The following is a 14,788-nucleotide window of genomic DNA, read 5'->3' on the forward strand; positions in this document are numbered from 1 at the left end:
CGCAAAAATGTAAGGTAAGAGCCCATATAAGGCGTAGGTTGTATTTTCGGAATGTATAATATTGATTGTGAATTTGTAATAAAATATATATATATATATATGTAGTTACAGCTCAAAATATCAGAGGTTTGTAATGCGATATCAAAAGAACATTATTTTTTTTTATGTATATATAATTAAGAAGTCTAAGTATAAAACGATAAGACTATAAAATATTTTGTTGTGGCAACAATTTTAAAAGCTAAGGTTTATAGTGAATGGTAAATGTAACTAATATAGACCCGACGTGTCATTACCTCATTAAAAGAGCTATTCTTTTAAGATTTTGAAATACGAGATAGAGAAATAAAGAAAAAATGGCGAACTTCGTGTTTTTTGATAATTTTGCCCATTGATCGGCATCAGTTACTTATATATTCGTAAAAATAATGCAATGCATACACTAAATACAAGTTCATGATTAAGATGTGTCGATAATAATAATCAAAATAAACGCCTTTCAATTCTTAAGGATTTTGTTTTATTACTTCACTTTCATGCAATCTTATATATATGACGGCGCATCCCTAGCGCCATCTATTAAGCTGTGACGAAACAAGATTGTCAGCTGGCAGTCTAGCGGAGCGTCTTGTCGATGGAGCGCCGCCACTATTTTTTTTAGAGAAGTATAAAAAAAAGGCGGGAAGAAGGGGCGCACCACGTCTTAGACGAATCGCTATTGTTTCGCTTAATTTTTCAATTATCTTTGTTTTCTAATACAATTGTTTGTGTGTGTGCGTGTATGTGTGTGATGTGTGATATTTTCAATAATTGGGAACTGATCTTGCTAATTTAACGTGCATAACTTTATTGGAATAAAAATAACTTTTGGTTTTGTGATCTTGCTTGCAAATAATTTTAATCGCCCAAACACCTACGTGAGACGCTATGGCCAATCCTGATGTAGGCGGGCAACCGTCTATATATAAAATTCTCGTGTCACAATGTTAGTTACCATACTCCTCCGAAACGGCTTTACCGATTTTCACCGATATGCATATTCAGTACGTCTGAGAATCGGCTACTATCTATTTTTCATACCCCTAAGTGATAAGGGTTGTTCACCCTTAATATTTTTTTAGATATATGGCAACACAACGTTTGCCGGGTGAGCTAGTATTTATAGAAATTAAACTGCCAGGGTTAATTTCAGAAACAAACAAACTATAACATAGTAATTTATTTACAAAGATATTTTTAAAAACAGTACAACAGATAGCAAAATAACAACAATAAATAATTATGAGCAAAAAGAAGCAATTCTTATGAGGCTGAGGCTTCTTAGAGGCAGAACTCGCGGAGCGTTTTTCTTCCACTTCCGTGTGCGACGGCAGATTTCTACACGCGAAGAAATATTAAAATTTGAGTTCATTTGAGTTACTGCTACGTTGCATAGTGCATACGACGCAACATACATCGATCTCTTTCCGATCTAATTCTGCTAATAATCTAATGTAAACGCGGCAGCTACTTTATTGTGCTACACTGCGTTCTCGTGGATTACAAAATAATAGAACTATTCCAGAGGAAGCGGCAAAAAACGCTCAGTGAGCTAGTAAGTCTTGCGGCAGTTATTCGCCAAAAAAGGTAAAGTTTTATCCTGGTATGTTTTAAAAGTTCTTTCGTAGTACAAGGACGGCATGGAATCAAGTAATTTAATTAATGCACTGAACAGTCACATTCATTCTTTTACTTAGTGATACGATTAAAGTATTGAATTTTAGGAGTTAAAAAAATCACTGTAAAATTGATGTTCTCTTAAATAAACAGACTAGATCAAACCGGTATTTATACATTGCCATTAAAAAATCACCTATCCAATTATGTAATAAAACATTACTTATTGATCACTGCCAATCGTAAATTGAAATGAAACATTAAATAAATAGTATTAAAGTGCCTACACTTTACACAAAGGGAACATACACAAACTTATAAGGGCTACAATTTTTAGTATTTTTAACATTTATATATAATAACGTATTAGGAACTTTGGCTTTTCTGGAAAGTGTAACTTTGAACAAATATAACAAAATATTTTGAAATAAGTGAAGATTAATTTTAAGAGGAAATAAGTAGTTTTTGATTGTAACATACATAATAATTATACTAACAACACGAATATTCATACAACAATACGTAAATGCATACAAAAACGCATGTAAGACATTGGCACTAAATACAAGTACAGACGAAATAACCGAAAAACTAAAAAAGCGACACATATTACATTCTTTATGGTACACGGTAAAGTTTAATCCATCCTTCGGTTCAAATTGTAATTCGGATTATATAAATAAAGATAAAAGTAACGGAACAGTGATGATTATCAATTTGATGTATTTTATCACGCTAGGTATAGTCCGCGTAAAACTGCTAGTCCACTCTGAATATAGAAATGAATCGCGTCGCCATAGCAAATTGTATGACTACACCTGTTCGCAACAACTTCAGAGCGGACTAGCAGTTTGGCGCGGACTATACAATATTTTTAAACTGTTTTTGGTTCTTTCATCTATACTTAACTTAACAACCAGTATGAACTGAGATCACACAATCAAGCCAAACATGATATGTTAGTACTTTGCTAATATATAACTATTTCGAATTCATTTTCGTATAATTCGTTCTTTCAGATAAAATTTCTTCAACTATCTTTTGAATCATTCTTCTATCTTCTACCTTAATATCTTCTGGTTTCGTCTTGTCGTCGTAAATCTTTCTATCAATAAGTCGAGCAATAACTTCTTCTACAATAGATTCTATATTATTATTTTCCTTTGTATCATTTTCTGTTTTCTCTGTTACATAAATCTCTTGTGCGTTCTTATTAACAGGCTCATTATCTAATTCGTCAAATGCTGCATCTTCTTGTTCTCCAAAGAATTCTTTTTCAGGTATATCACCTCTACCGTCACTTTCTTCTTTCACTGGTTCAGTTTCGGTGTCTGTTACTATATTTTCCGAGAGTTCTTCGGCGATGTGTTTATGGCGTTTCATTATTTCTCTTAATTTTTCCTTTGCTGATGCAACGACTTCTTTACGTGTTTCAGATTTTATTTTTGTAATAGCTTTTTTCTTCCTTTCTTGTTTAAAAACTTTTAGATCGTCAATTGTCTTTTTAATTTTCAATTTCTTATTAGATTGCTTTTCCTGCTCTACTTCTGAATCCATATATGTATCCTCAGTTGTTATTATATTTTCACTACCCATATCAACCATTTCTTCATTTTTCATAGAGTCATCTTGTATAGTTGGTTCCTCTTTAAGCTCTTCTTCTAGATTGACATCTGAAGTAGTAGAATCTACATGAACGTTGTTGTCACTATAATCCTCATCATAATTTATTTCAACCTCTTCATTTAGGGCTACAAATACTTCTTCATCATTTTCAACTGATGTTATAAATTCGCTAGTTGGGATACCTCTCGGATATTCCCTGAAGTTTTTTCTCTCCAAAATAAATAATGCTGGTTTAGTCTTAATCCTTATAGGCGGAATCAATTTATAGTTCATTGCTATATGGGAAAACATTTCAACACTATCTAAAATATTGTGTGTACGCATAAATGTTTTAAGAGTGGGCGAATATTTACTTTTAGCTTCAATTAAAAGATGTGTGTACTCTTGTAATTCTTCTGGCTGTAATGATTCTGTTTTGCTATATGTCCACTGTTTGTTTATTTGTGTGAATCTTGTAACTCCTGTTTGTGCTGCCAGGTTACTGATATGCACATGAACATATGGTTCATTTTTTAATAATTTGTGGAATCTGAAAGTTAATAAAATGAACCAAAATTAATTCTATGTATATATAATTATATAAAATTTATTATTACTCCAAGTGAGCACCACAGCATTATTTTTCTCGTCAATATTTTGGTTTTGTCATGTCAATATTAAACAGTGTAGTCTACAATCTAAATTATTTTGTGCTGTTGCAATTCAATTGAAATAATTGAAGCCACAAGAAGAACAATAACTTAATTGGTTAAATAATACACATACCTCGTTATTGCCACTCCCCCAGGGTAGTTTGTCATGGCAACTAAGCCTAATGCTAAAGAGAACATAATATTTCCAATTATGACAACAATACACCCCCAGAAGAGTAACTCGTAAATTGGTGCTTTTGTTCGTCTTATATATCTGAAAATAGAAGAAAAACATCTGATAATTTACTACTGAAATTATAAGTGATATTATACTTTTAACACTGAGATTTCCTGTATTTAGTTAGATATGGACAAAGCTAATTACATACGAGTATATTGTAATCCTTACTTTAAATGTCTAAATTTCAATGCAATAAAAATAGTTCTACTAAATATAATGCAAATAATGCAATAAAAATAGTTCTAAAAAACTAATCCCTTCAACAACTTTATTCAGGCATGTTAAAAAACTGCTACTATAAGGTAAAACCAGACTACAGTAGAAGGTTAGTTAAAATTAATGAAATAAATTATGTTTTATAAATAAGAAGCTATTACTTACACATATGAGCAAACTGCAGCTGAAGCCATATTGAGCAAAGGGAACACGTATATAATAAATCTGAGCTCCTTGTGGGGTAAAAATGAGAACAGTAGTACATATACAAACGCTGGAACCACTATCTGTACTAGCCGCCTCTCTAAGTAAAGCCCCACAGGGATCAATATCATACTTGGTCCAAGACCCCGAGGGAGAGCTGAGTAGAAATACCACAGAAATGGTGAAGTCTGTTATCATATAGTTAAGGATATAATTAATTTAGAAACCTATTGATTTTAATAAATCGCAGTATTTTTTGGAACTTGTTAAAGCATAACTGTAATAAAAAAATGTTTTAATGTACATCTTAGATATCTTATTTTATTTGTAATACCACAACAAAAATAACACAGGTTGTGCTAGAGAAGGTAAAAGTAATTCAGACACTTTTCTATATGCAATTGCACTTAATAAAGGATACTCCCCAGTTTGAACTTTTATTGAGAATGGTGTTGTACCAAAATACTTCAGCCTCTGGCCACAAGGGTCGGCCCCAAAATATTGAATCTATGATTACTGTGAGACCAACAAATCCTATACCACCTGGTATTGCAATTTTGAGGAAACTGAAACATGAAAATTTATATTATTAGTCAATAATCGAAACTATCTTATCTCAAACATATTTGATGTATAAAACCAGTGTAATATACTTCTGTCTTACTATATGTAATAGATTATAAGAGGCTGTGATCACAATATGTTGTGTAGACCATGTGGGTGATTATGGTTGTTATTGTATTAAAAATTCTGCAAGGAATTAAATTATATTTCAAAGGCGTAATAAGAACTACTTACGTGGTTATATCTATCTTCTTGAAGTACAAATCTATAATTAGATATAATCCAAAGAGCAGAGCCAGTTCCGATCTAAATATCACTGAAGCTGCTCCAGCACATAATATGAATTGCTTGTGTTTTCCTGATAACCAGCCTTCAAATGCTAACAAAACTGAAAAAGTGTAAAAAAGAGGGAAATAGGTATATAAATCTGCATATTATTACATCAATGAATGTAGACATTTTATATGAATAAAAACAATATATAAGGAAACCCAAAATTAAAAAAAACAGGTAAAATATAATTTTTGAATGTGTTCAATCTCCATGTGGGACAAAATCAAAGCATACATTTTCAGCCCAGTAGTCCTCATGGTCAATATGGAACTAATTAAAAAATGTAGAGTTTTAGGTCGCTGGTTTTTAATCCGAAATATAATTTGGAACCCTTGTGCGCTAGAAACAATAATGTAGGTGAATAAATGTATAAATACCGTAGAACTGTGCGGTGCTCCCTTCGGCGACCGATCGACCGTGATGCACACACACTCGCGACTCCCAAATAGGTCCCCAGGACCCCCGTAATAAATATAAATTATATTATACGTCCCGTGACGAAATCTGAATACCGACTGTCTGTACAATGTGTGTTATGACAGAAACGTCAACCTTTTAAATTTTGAATTTACTCCTTTTATTTATAATCAGTATTTCGACCAGTTCTATTAAGTTATACTTTACACTTTACTACAAACCTTTCAGATTCAGATCTGAAGTCTCAGGACTTTTCCCACAACTGAGAGAGACATGGCATATTCTTCTTTGTCACTTTTATCAAATGGCCACAAGGATTGTTTTTTCTACAGTTATGATACTCATCCATATTTCTATTGCAGTTATACAAAATTTACATTTCTATTTATAGTTATTTCACACTATAGGCTAGAAATAACTAAGCAGTTATAAATTTGGATAATTTAACATTAAGTAGTAACAATATGATTAATGTTTTACCTAAAGGTAGAGCCATAATGTTAGGTAATGGGCGACTCATATAGAACATGAAATGGTATTGAGCAACGGTGATCACAGTGAACCACCAGGTGAAGGTGCTCCCGAACTGCTTCTGCAGCGCCACCCGCAGCTTGCTCCATGCCGCCAGGACACTTAACGCTAATGTCAACCGAACTGGAAATAACATACAATACAAGTTGTAAACAAATAAGTGTTTTACCATGAAATATTAGAAAGAAATCTTGTCAATTATAGATTTGTTTTTGTAACTGACAAGGACTTACCCACATATTGTGCCCAAAATTTATTTATTCCAGTTAAATGCAGTATGCCAACAATAGGTGCAGATACGGCGGATATAAACAGCGGGCCGATGAAAGACCGCGGCACCACTCCCGGGAACTCATTATGATCGTACTGGAAAAAATAGATTTAATAAAACTACTCCGTCTGCGTCTTATGAATCCAAATTTAGAACTTATATACCTCTGTGAGGTTAAACCGATGGTACAGAATATCGTGTGTGGCTTGGATGTTAAAACTTTCCTCTACTTTTGTAAAAGGGCATAGCAGCACATGTAAGCTAGCTACAATATAAAGTAACTGAACCATTTCTTATAAAATAAAAGCGGCTAAAATAAACTCAACCCATATCGCAAGACTCGATCATTATTCAAAACTGTCATTGTTGTGTCGAAGTCGAAATGACAATTTGTCAAATATGTCAAATAGTGAAATAGATATAATATATCTACACAGATTGTAACGATATTGAATATAGACTAAAATAAAATTGCCGGCGTAGTTTTAAGTAATGATTTTATTAACCAGGTACTACTGTTCAGTTCCTTCATTAACTTTATTGGTAAGATAGTAAGTATCCAAATAACTGGAACCTCATCGAGAGTCGAGACCCTTCTAAATCCCGATATGCTATTTAACACATCAACGGCAAAAATATATGCAGTCTGAGGGAGTCCTAATTTGATTGTATTATTTATTAAATAACATGTAAAATTTCTTAATTTAATAAAACGGAATCTATTTATTAAAATGGTTGAAAACAGAATATTTTTGAGAAAGTCAGAAAAAAATCACAATAGTCGTACACACTGAATTTAACCGAATCAGAATCCCCTCGGCTAAATTTTCAAAATGATCAATGATTTACCGTTTAGTTTCTCCTTTCATTGCCCGTTTTATTTAACAATATGTTATTATATAATCAACACATTGATGGAGAATTTGGAAATCATAGCTTATGAAAGAATCATATACTTAAATTCATATAAATTGTGAACATTTAAAAGTCTTGGTATAATAATAACCTAATGGAAATATTATCGTCAATGTCCAAAAACGAAACGGTGTTTTGACAACAATCGTCAACAATGGTGGAATGGATTCTGTGACATTTTTAAGGCAGTGTTCGTTTTCTGATACGAAAATATCAATAATGATCTATATTCCCAGCATTTTAACAATTGCGATAATATTACAATAATATTTCGCTCAATCTTGACTCAAAACACTGAGGATGTGTGATGTTTGTTCCGAGTTTTCACAGCTTTTAGTGAATTGTAAGATACATTGTTTCGAAATTTAGTTGATCATTTGCTTTCGTACCATTGTTTTCGCTGTACATTCGTAGTTTTATGCACACTATGGGTCCAATTAAGAAATATGAGCTTAGTACTTAGTGGAAATTTTCGATTTTATTTTGATTTTAGGCGAAGCAAGACTAACAGATGATGTGTCTCAATATCCAAGTATAAGTCAGGCGGAGCTCGAAATTGTACTGAACTACATTCTCTCATGGCCACAAAGGTAACGCTATTAATGTTATTACAACGATGTCTCTATAATTAATTGTCAAAAAGTGAATGGCATGTTTTGTGTTATCTTTGAAATTCAGGCACTATAATGAGTACCTTTTTAGTAGTAATATCTAAGCCTTAAGTTAAGTTATTTAGTCTACATATTTGTTTTCTTTACAGGCAATGTATGTGCTGTTATAGAGATGTAAAGAACTTTGAGAGATTTTATTTAGTTGTACAGAGCATTCTATGCCTATCTGTATGCCAACTTAAGCAATTGAAAGATGAGTTAATAGAGGCTGCTAAGGCGCCTCCCAAAGACATCCAAGAAAAGCAAAAGCATGCTGAGCCTCCATCTAAAACAGACAGAGAAAGTAGTGAGAAAGAAGATGACCAAATTAAAGAAAGTAAACACCCTGTACCATCTAAAGAGGCTTCAGAGGAACCAATTGATCCAAAACCTTCAACATCAACCAAGGATGAATCACAGGTGTGGTCGGTGCAGCAAAAGGAAAAGCTTATGCACATTGTGTCTAAGATATTCCTACTCAACTTTCCTCTGTACATGGCCTGTAAACATTCATCACTCAGTAGATTAGATGACCTCTCCGCCCAAGAGATAACAAATTTGAGCTCTTATTGTGATCTCCAGGATACAGAAATACCAGCTTATTTATTGAGAAATGTTAACCTGTTCTGCAAACTGGGCGGAGTATGTACTATGTCTGCTGTTTTTGAGCATGCCACATCGGCTTCCTTGCCAGTGACAATGGCCCATGCCATTGTGGCAGCCGTGGGGAACCTGAAACTCTGGCTCAACTTCAGGGCTGTGGCTCAACTCTTCATTCCACTTAGAAGCAAGATATTAAAGTACATGTGCAGCTTAGAAGACAAGGATCTCAGAGTGCCAGCAGTTAAGTCTATAGCTGGTAAGTATGTCCGTATTTTGTAGTAATGTATTGAGATGTTGCGTTGTTTTATTCTAGTATTCATTGTGGTATGACAGAACACATGTCTTGAATACATGATCATGGCCCTTCATATGTTTATCAATCACAGGGATGATTTTGTAGTAAAATAGAGATGTTCAGTGAGAATTATGTCAAAATTAGTTTAGTTCCTTATTGCTTATATAAACTTGATTCAATACAGTTGTGAATACAAGGTATGCATTCATTAGTCATTATATCTTAACATTACATTAGGTAGAGAACGACTGTATTGTCGGAAAATGTTTGTTGTCACAAACAAATGTATTAATCATTTGTAGTAGTACTAATGAATTCTGATGTTCATTCTAGATTTCATGTGGGGAGCAGCGAAGGAGCCTTTGGATGCGCCGCTGGTGTTTGACTGTGATGGACTGGCATTAGCTTTCAAGTACTTCAACAGCAGCACCTTGACGATGCGATTGGCGGGTGTGGCGCAAATCAACGCGCACATCGCGGCGCACAACGAGCTTTGTGCCGGAGACCCCGCCGCCGACGCCGAGGTCGCTGGACAGCAGCTGGCTGCCTGGCTCACCTTCAACAACATCATAGAACACCTGTTTGGCCCTAACTTACATGTTGAGGTTTGTACTTTTTTGTTACTAACAATAATGATTTGCTGCTTGCAATGTGCTACTCAATTTATTTATACTTAGTTGTTAAGGATTTATATAACGTTGAAAATTGTTATATTGCAATAATTTACATTTCAAAAACATTTAAAAATGGTAATAGTAATTAATTCATAATACATTTTACTTTCAACAGGTGATAAAACAGTCGCACATGATACTGAAATTCCTAGCGGTGGAGGGTCGCGTGACGCCCGAGCACGTGGAGCTGGTGTGGGCGGCCGCGCAGCTGAAACACTGCGGCCGTCAGGTGTACGACCTTCTGCCTGGCTTCATCAGGGCACTCGCTCCCAAGCCTTGCGCGCATTTGTATAGCTTGCTGTGCGCTCTGCCACCGAAGGAGCATACAGAGCAGGTGAGTGATTGTCAATTTTTTTCTCCAATGGTTTATTACGATTCACTCCTAATATATGTAATTTTAAACAATTTTTTGCATTTCTTTGTTTCATATTTATTGTGTTTTAATATTGGTCATTTGTATTTACATCTCTTGATTTAATAGCAAAGCAAAATGTTATGAAAAGAATCTACATGTGTAAGAATGCTCTTAAAACATTCTGTGTGTCTCAGTGTACTAAGGCCTCTCCTTTTTCTAAGATTCTGTTCTAAAGAGTCTGCCAATATTGGAGTTTATGATTATTATGAAAAAAATTACATGGCAGCAATGCAGACACACAAAATTTTATACATTTAAAATAAGTTTTAGTTTAGCAGTCAATCAATCTCAGTATGTTAGGTACACACAAATGTTTGGACATTGTAAATGAATTTGAGCGTCACAATCAATTTATATAACTTATATCTAAGTCATAGATTAGTAAAGATTATTCACTCCTAACAAGAAAATGTAACCAGTTTTGATGATTGAAATTGTCACTGTCATTTATTTTCGTGTTTGCAAAATATTTAAAAAATGTAGTTTTTAGCTCATTTACGAATGAAACGATATTTCTCCGCACTTTTTCTTTGATTTCGTGTTTTTGCACCACTTAACTGCACACACAATTGTCAGCCGTTTAACCCATTGAATGGCTTCCTTCAATTACAAGGCAAGATATCTATACTTACAAGCTAACCCGACAAACGTTGTGTTGACAAACGTGTCATATAAATAAAAAAATGTTAAGGATGAACAACCCTTATTACTTAGGGGTATGAAAAATGTATAGTAGCCGATTCTCAAACCTACTGAATATGCATATAAAATTAGGTGAAAATCGGTAAAGCCATTTCGGAGGAGTACGATAACAAACATTGTGACACAAGTTTTATATATAAGATCTATGCTTTGGACTAAATTTGTATAAAATATATCTATAGTCTGATTCATAATTAGGTGTCCAAAATGTATACAAACAAATGTCGCTGTCAAAATTAATAAAACACAAAAACTTTAACAAACTCAACAAAAAACGAAAACTTTACAATTATTCACAATTTAACAAACGCGCTATGAAAACGATAATACACTCGAGTTCGAAAATGAATAACATCAGCTACGAAACTTAAAAATGTTTTGGGTTCCGATTGTGTTACCATTATCGTGCCATTATCACATTTTAATTTTCTACCATAAACCTTGTTTTTTATTATTATTACTGTATGGAACGAAATTAAAGTAATATAAATATTAGAAAATGTGAATTGATCATAATTTATTTAGATTATTATTTTATTATCATTGTATTACTTTAAAATTGTCAAAAATAAGAAACTACCCTTTGAAACGTATCTTTTTGATAGGTCAGCACCTTTGTTTACATTTTGGACACCTAATTATGAATCGGACTATAAGTATGAACATGAACATGTGTGACAGAGCCTGTACCTGGCGTCTGCGCTGACGCGCGCGATGTGGGCGCGCGGCGGCTGCGGCGGCGCGTCGCCCGCGCCGGACGCGCCGCGCGCCGCCGCGCCCGCCTGCAAGCCGCACCACAACTCCTCCTCCGAGGCCAGCGTCAGCATGGACCAGACCAACTCCGACGACGACCCGGTAAGCCATACATTGTATACTTGAGACATTCAGGACATAGGTGAATCCTTCCCACTCCCAACCAATCTCACGTTTGTCGACAAAATATCACTTATAGTCCGCGTCAAACTGCTAGTCCGCTCTGAATATAGAAATGAATCGCGACGCCATAGCAAATTTTATGACTACACCTGCTCGCAACAACTTCAGAGCCGACTAGCTGTTTGGCGATAACTACACTTTTTTCACTTTTAACCCTTACTTGAATATTTGAATGATTGACCCTTGATTGATTGATATTGACCCTCATTTGAATGATTGTGTAATAAAAAAATTAAAACCATGTGACAGGTAATATTTAAGTACATCAGATGCTGTAAAGTTGTCAAAGGGTTACAATGTGAAGTATTAAAAATATTATTTTCAGTGTGAGGAACTCAGCACATCTGGAGAGGAAGCTGGGCCCACGCCAAGGAAACAGAGCAAGCATCAGCGTGAACTAACAGGTAAATGTATCATTATATTCATGAACACTAAATACTTTTAAGATTATATTTGATAAAAAAAAATCTACCAGTTACAAATTTGAATACCCAGTAGTACTGTAATGTCTGTTTGAGGAAAGTTTTTGAAATATTTTTGTTACAATAACAGTTAAAATGGCAATATGGTTTTAGCTGAAGCAGAATGGCTTCGTGAGGGTGAAGAGCTTACGAAAAAAGAGTGTGCAGCTTTGAAGTCTTGTCAAAAGTAAGTTTTTGTTAATGTTGTTCACTTACATTTTTCAAACAAAAAATACACAATATTTTTTGCTCTAAAATATTTATTCACAGTTTATATGTTTGGAAAATGGATTGGACTCCAATGTATATAAATAGGTTTTATTAATTATATTTTTGTTTAACTTGCACAGAACTTAATATTTGTACATACCATTTTTCTTTATTTTAGGGTCGTCGTTTATGTTAGAGGTTTTTTTTAAAAGAAGTTCCGTGTAGAATCCTCATGGTATTTACTATTACCTGTACATCAAGTGATAGTTAATTTCTAACTTAAACAGGTAAAAAAATCATTACATCTGTCGAAATACTTCCTTCTCGTTCCAAGACGAGATTCGTGCCCAGCCAAGACATGGTATAATAATTACTATATAGTAAGAACGCGTCGTCGTTATATAATGACAATCATATCGTAGAGTGCGTAAGACTCATTCTTACAAGTTAGGTTAAGTACCATATAAAAACAGTAATAATACCCATCAATACGCCTCGTTACTCGAACTTGCATACCTCTAGCGGCTTAAGGGCGGGCGGAAGGCGCGGTCCGCCCCGGACCTCCGATCCTGGGAGGCCTGCGATCCTCGAAACACACTTGCTAAAAAAAAGGTCGTCAGTACCAAGCAATCTATGTAATGTGTATCACTCAGCGAAAAACAAACGTCAAAATGAAATAAACTTTATACACTTTTGGGGCCTCCATTCAAATTTCCGTCCCGGGCCTCCGACGACCCTAGTCCGCCACTGTTGCCTACACTTCTCTATAATATAACCCAACGTTTGCCCACCAGGCGCAGCAAGCGCGCGGGCAGCAGCGGCAGCGCGAGCAGCGGCGCGGAGGAGCTGCTGCGGCCGCGCAAGAAGAAACTCTACAAGAAGCGCCACAAGCCCGGCAAACCCAGGCATTTCCGTGAGTGCAGGGTCCATACGCCCTCGGGGACTTTCGTAATTTTTATTTTTAGAAATAGAACACTTTTATATAAACAAATGTAGTTTGAATAACGTATGTGTGCTATATATATTACCAATAGGTATAATAATGGTTGTTTTCGTGTTTTACATTAGTATGTCTATTTCAGCTGTCATATTTTCAATATAGTTATGCTGTATGTACAGGGACCCGTCGCTTATAATTGACGTTTGTATGTTTTTAACATGTTATATTTGTAATTTGTGCAGTGACAACACAACTGAAGGCAGCTGACCTGGCCGAGTCCGTGTCTGAAGTGGAAGAAGAGTCTTCCGGTAGTGAAACAGCGCACTGCCAACTGCTGTGCGATAATGTTGACGCCAGGTACGTGATAGTAGAGATTCACTATGGTAATGTATTTTTGAATGGTTTTAAGCTACACATCCTTTATTTTTTTAATTATTTAAATTCTCTTGGGGCGTTATATTTTTTCTCAGGTTTTCTTGAGTATTTAATCGGAAACATATTCTTCTTTTAAGTTGCGCCTGTGACTTACGGAAGATGGTTGTTTAAATTGTTTGGTTACTATAAGTGTGTTATGCACCACCACTGAACTATTTTTTATTTCAGATTTTACTCTTATATTCATGCTACTTATAAGATCGCAAGTACAACGACCTCGTGAAGATTACATAGTATTTTTTGTAAATCATTCACATACGGAACGTTCATCGTCGCTTATGTGAATGATTTACAAAAAATAACGAAACCAACGAGCTAACAAAAATAACGAGAGTAATTAACGGAGAATACATAAGAGTTTCCTATGAAAATACAGGCGGAGGTTAATGGAGCTCCGCTTGATGGAGAGCTACAAGCGGCGCGAGGAGGAGGAGGGCAGCGCGTCCTCCGCGATCTCGCCGCACTCGCACCGCCACCTGCCCGACCTGGACGAGGACGACTCCGCCTGCGAGGAGGAGCTGGCGCGCCTCGCTGCACAGGTGACACTCGGCATCATCCGTTGTTATATTATTATGGCACCGGTGAATTGATCACTTGTATACGTATAAATGTGCCATGTTTAGCGTATACAAGTGATCATATACATATACCAGTAAATTTTGTATCATGTATGGGTGTTTCCTTGGATGACTATATTTTATCGAGTACCAGGTCATTACTAGTTCCTATTAGAAATAAAATGAAAATTACATATTTTGGAGTATGGTGTTTGTGTATTGATCATTGTTTGAAAAATGCGTAAAAAAACAATAATATACATAAAACTTGTTACTTCAGGTAATTTGTAAGGTAATGTGTAAG

The 14,788-nt window shown here is 35.0% G+C and overlaps 2 protein-coding genes across 5 annotated transcripts in view; one reads left to right on the forward strand and one right to left on the reverse strand.

Annotated features, from left to right (window-relative positions):
• Positions 1-1,204: 1,204 nt before the first annotated feature.
• Alg12 (Alg12 alpha-1,6-mannosyltransferase) lies at positions 1,205-7,061 on the reverse strand. The gene is made up of 8 exons (XM_073073921.1): positions 6,856-7,061; positions 6,654-6,786; positions 6,370-6,543; positions 5,374-5,527; positions 4,997-5,141; positions 4,537-4,763; positions 4,048-4,188; positions 1,205-3,811 (listed from the first exon to the last, which is right to left on the reverse strand). Exons 1-8 carry the CDS (start codon positions 6,979-6,981, stop codon positions 2,638-2,640), a joined length of 2,274 nt encoding a protein of 757 aa, XP_072930022.1. The 5' UTR covers positions 6,982-7,061; the 3' UTR covers positions 1,205-2,637.
• Positions 7,062-7,764: 703 nt separating this feature from the next.
• Positions 7,765-14,788, forward strand: part of puf (ubiquitinyl hydrolase 1 puf) — a 44,067-nt gene continuing 37,043 nt past the window's right edge. For 3 of the 4 annotated variants that reach the window (XM_073073916.1, XM_073073920.1, XM_073073917.1), the window contains exons 1-11: positions 7,765-7,949; positions 8,100-8,196; positions 8,367-9,115; positions 9,488-9,759; positions 9,944-10,162; positions 11,627-11,800; positions 12,207-12,285; positions 12,457-12,529; positions 13,347-13,465; positions 13,735-13,849; positions 14,304-14,466. In XM_073073916.1, coding sequence (XP_072930017.1) covers positions 7,907-7,949; positions 8,100-8,196; positions 8,367-9,115; positions 9,488-9,759; positions 9,944-10,162; positions 11,627-11,800; positions 12,207-12,285; positions 12,457-12,529; positions 13,347-13,465; positions 13,735-13,849; positions 14,304-14,466 — 2,103 coding nt within the window. In that variant the 5' untranslated portion in view covers positions 7,765-7,906. The remainder of the gene's footprint in view (positions 7,950-8,099; positions 8,197-8,366; positions 9,116-9,487; positions 9,760-9,943; positions 10,163-11,626; positions 11,801-12,206; positions 12,286-12,456; positions 12,530-13,346; positions 13,466-13,734; positions 13,850-14,303; positions 14,467-14,788) is intronic. The other variant, XM_073073919.1, reaches the window with a different exon arrangement.

This window comes from Epargyreus clarus, unplaced genomic scaffold, assembly GCF_041222505.1.
Source record: "Epargyreus clarus isolate Ecla_fem2 unplaced genomic scaffold, WU_Ecla_fem_2.2 ptg000006l, whole genome shotgun sequence".
Taxonomy (NCBI): Eukaryota; Metazoa; Arthropoda; class Insecta; order Lepidoptera; family Hesperiidae; genus Epargyreus; species Epargyreus clarus.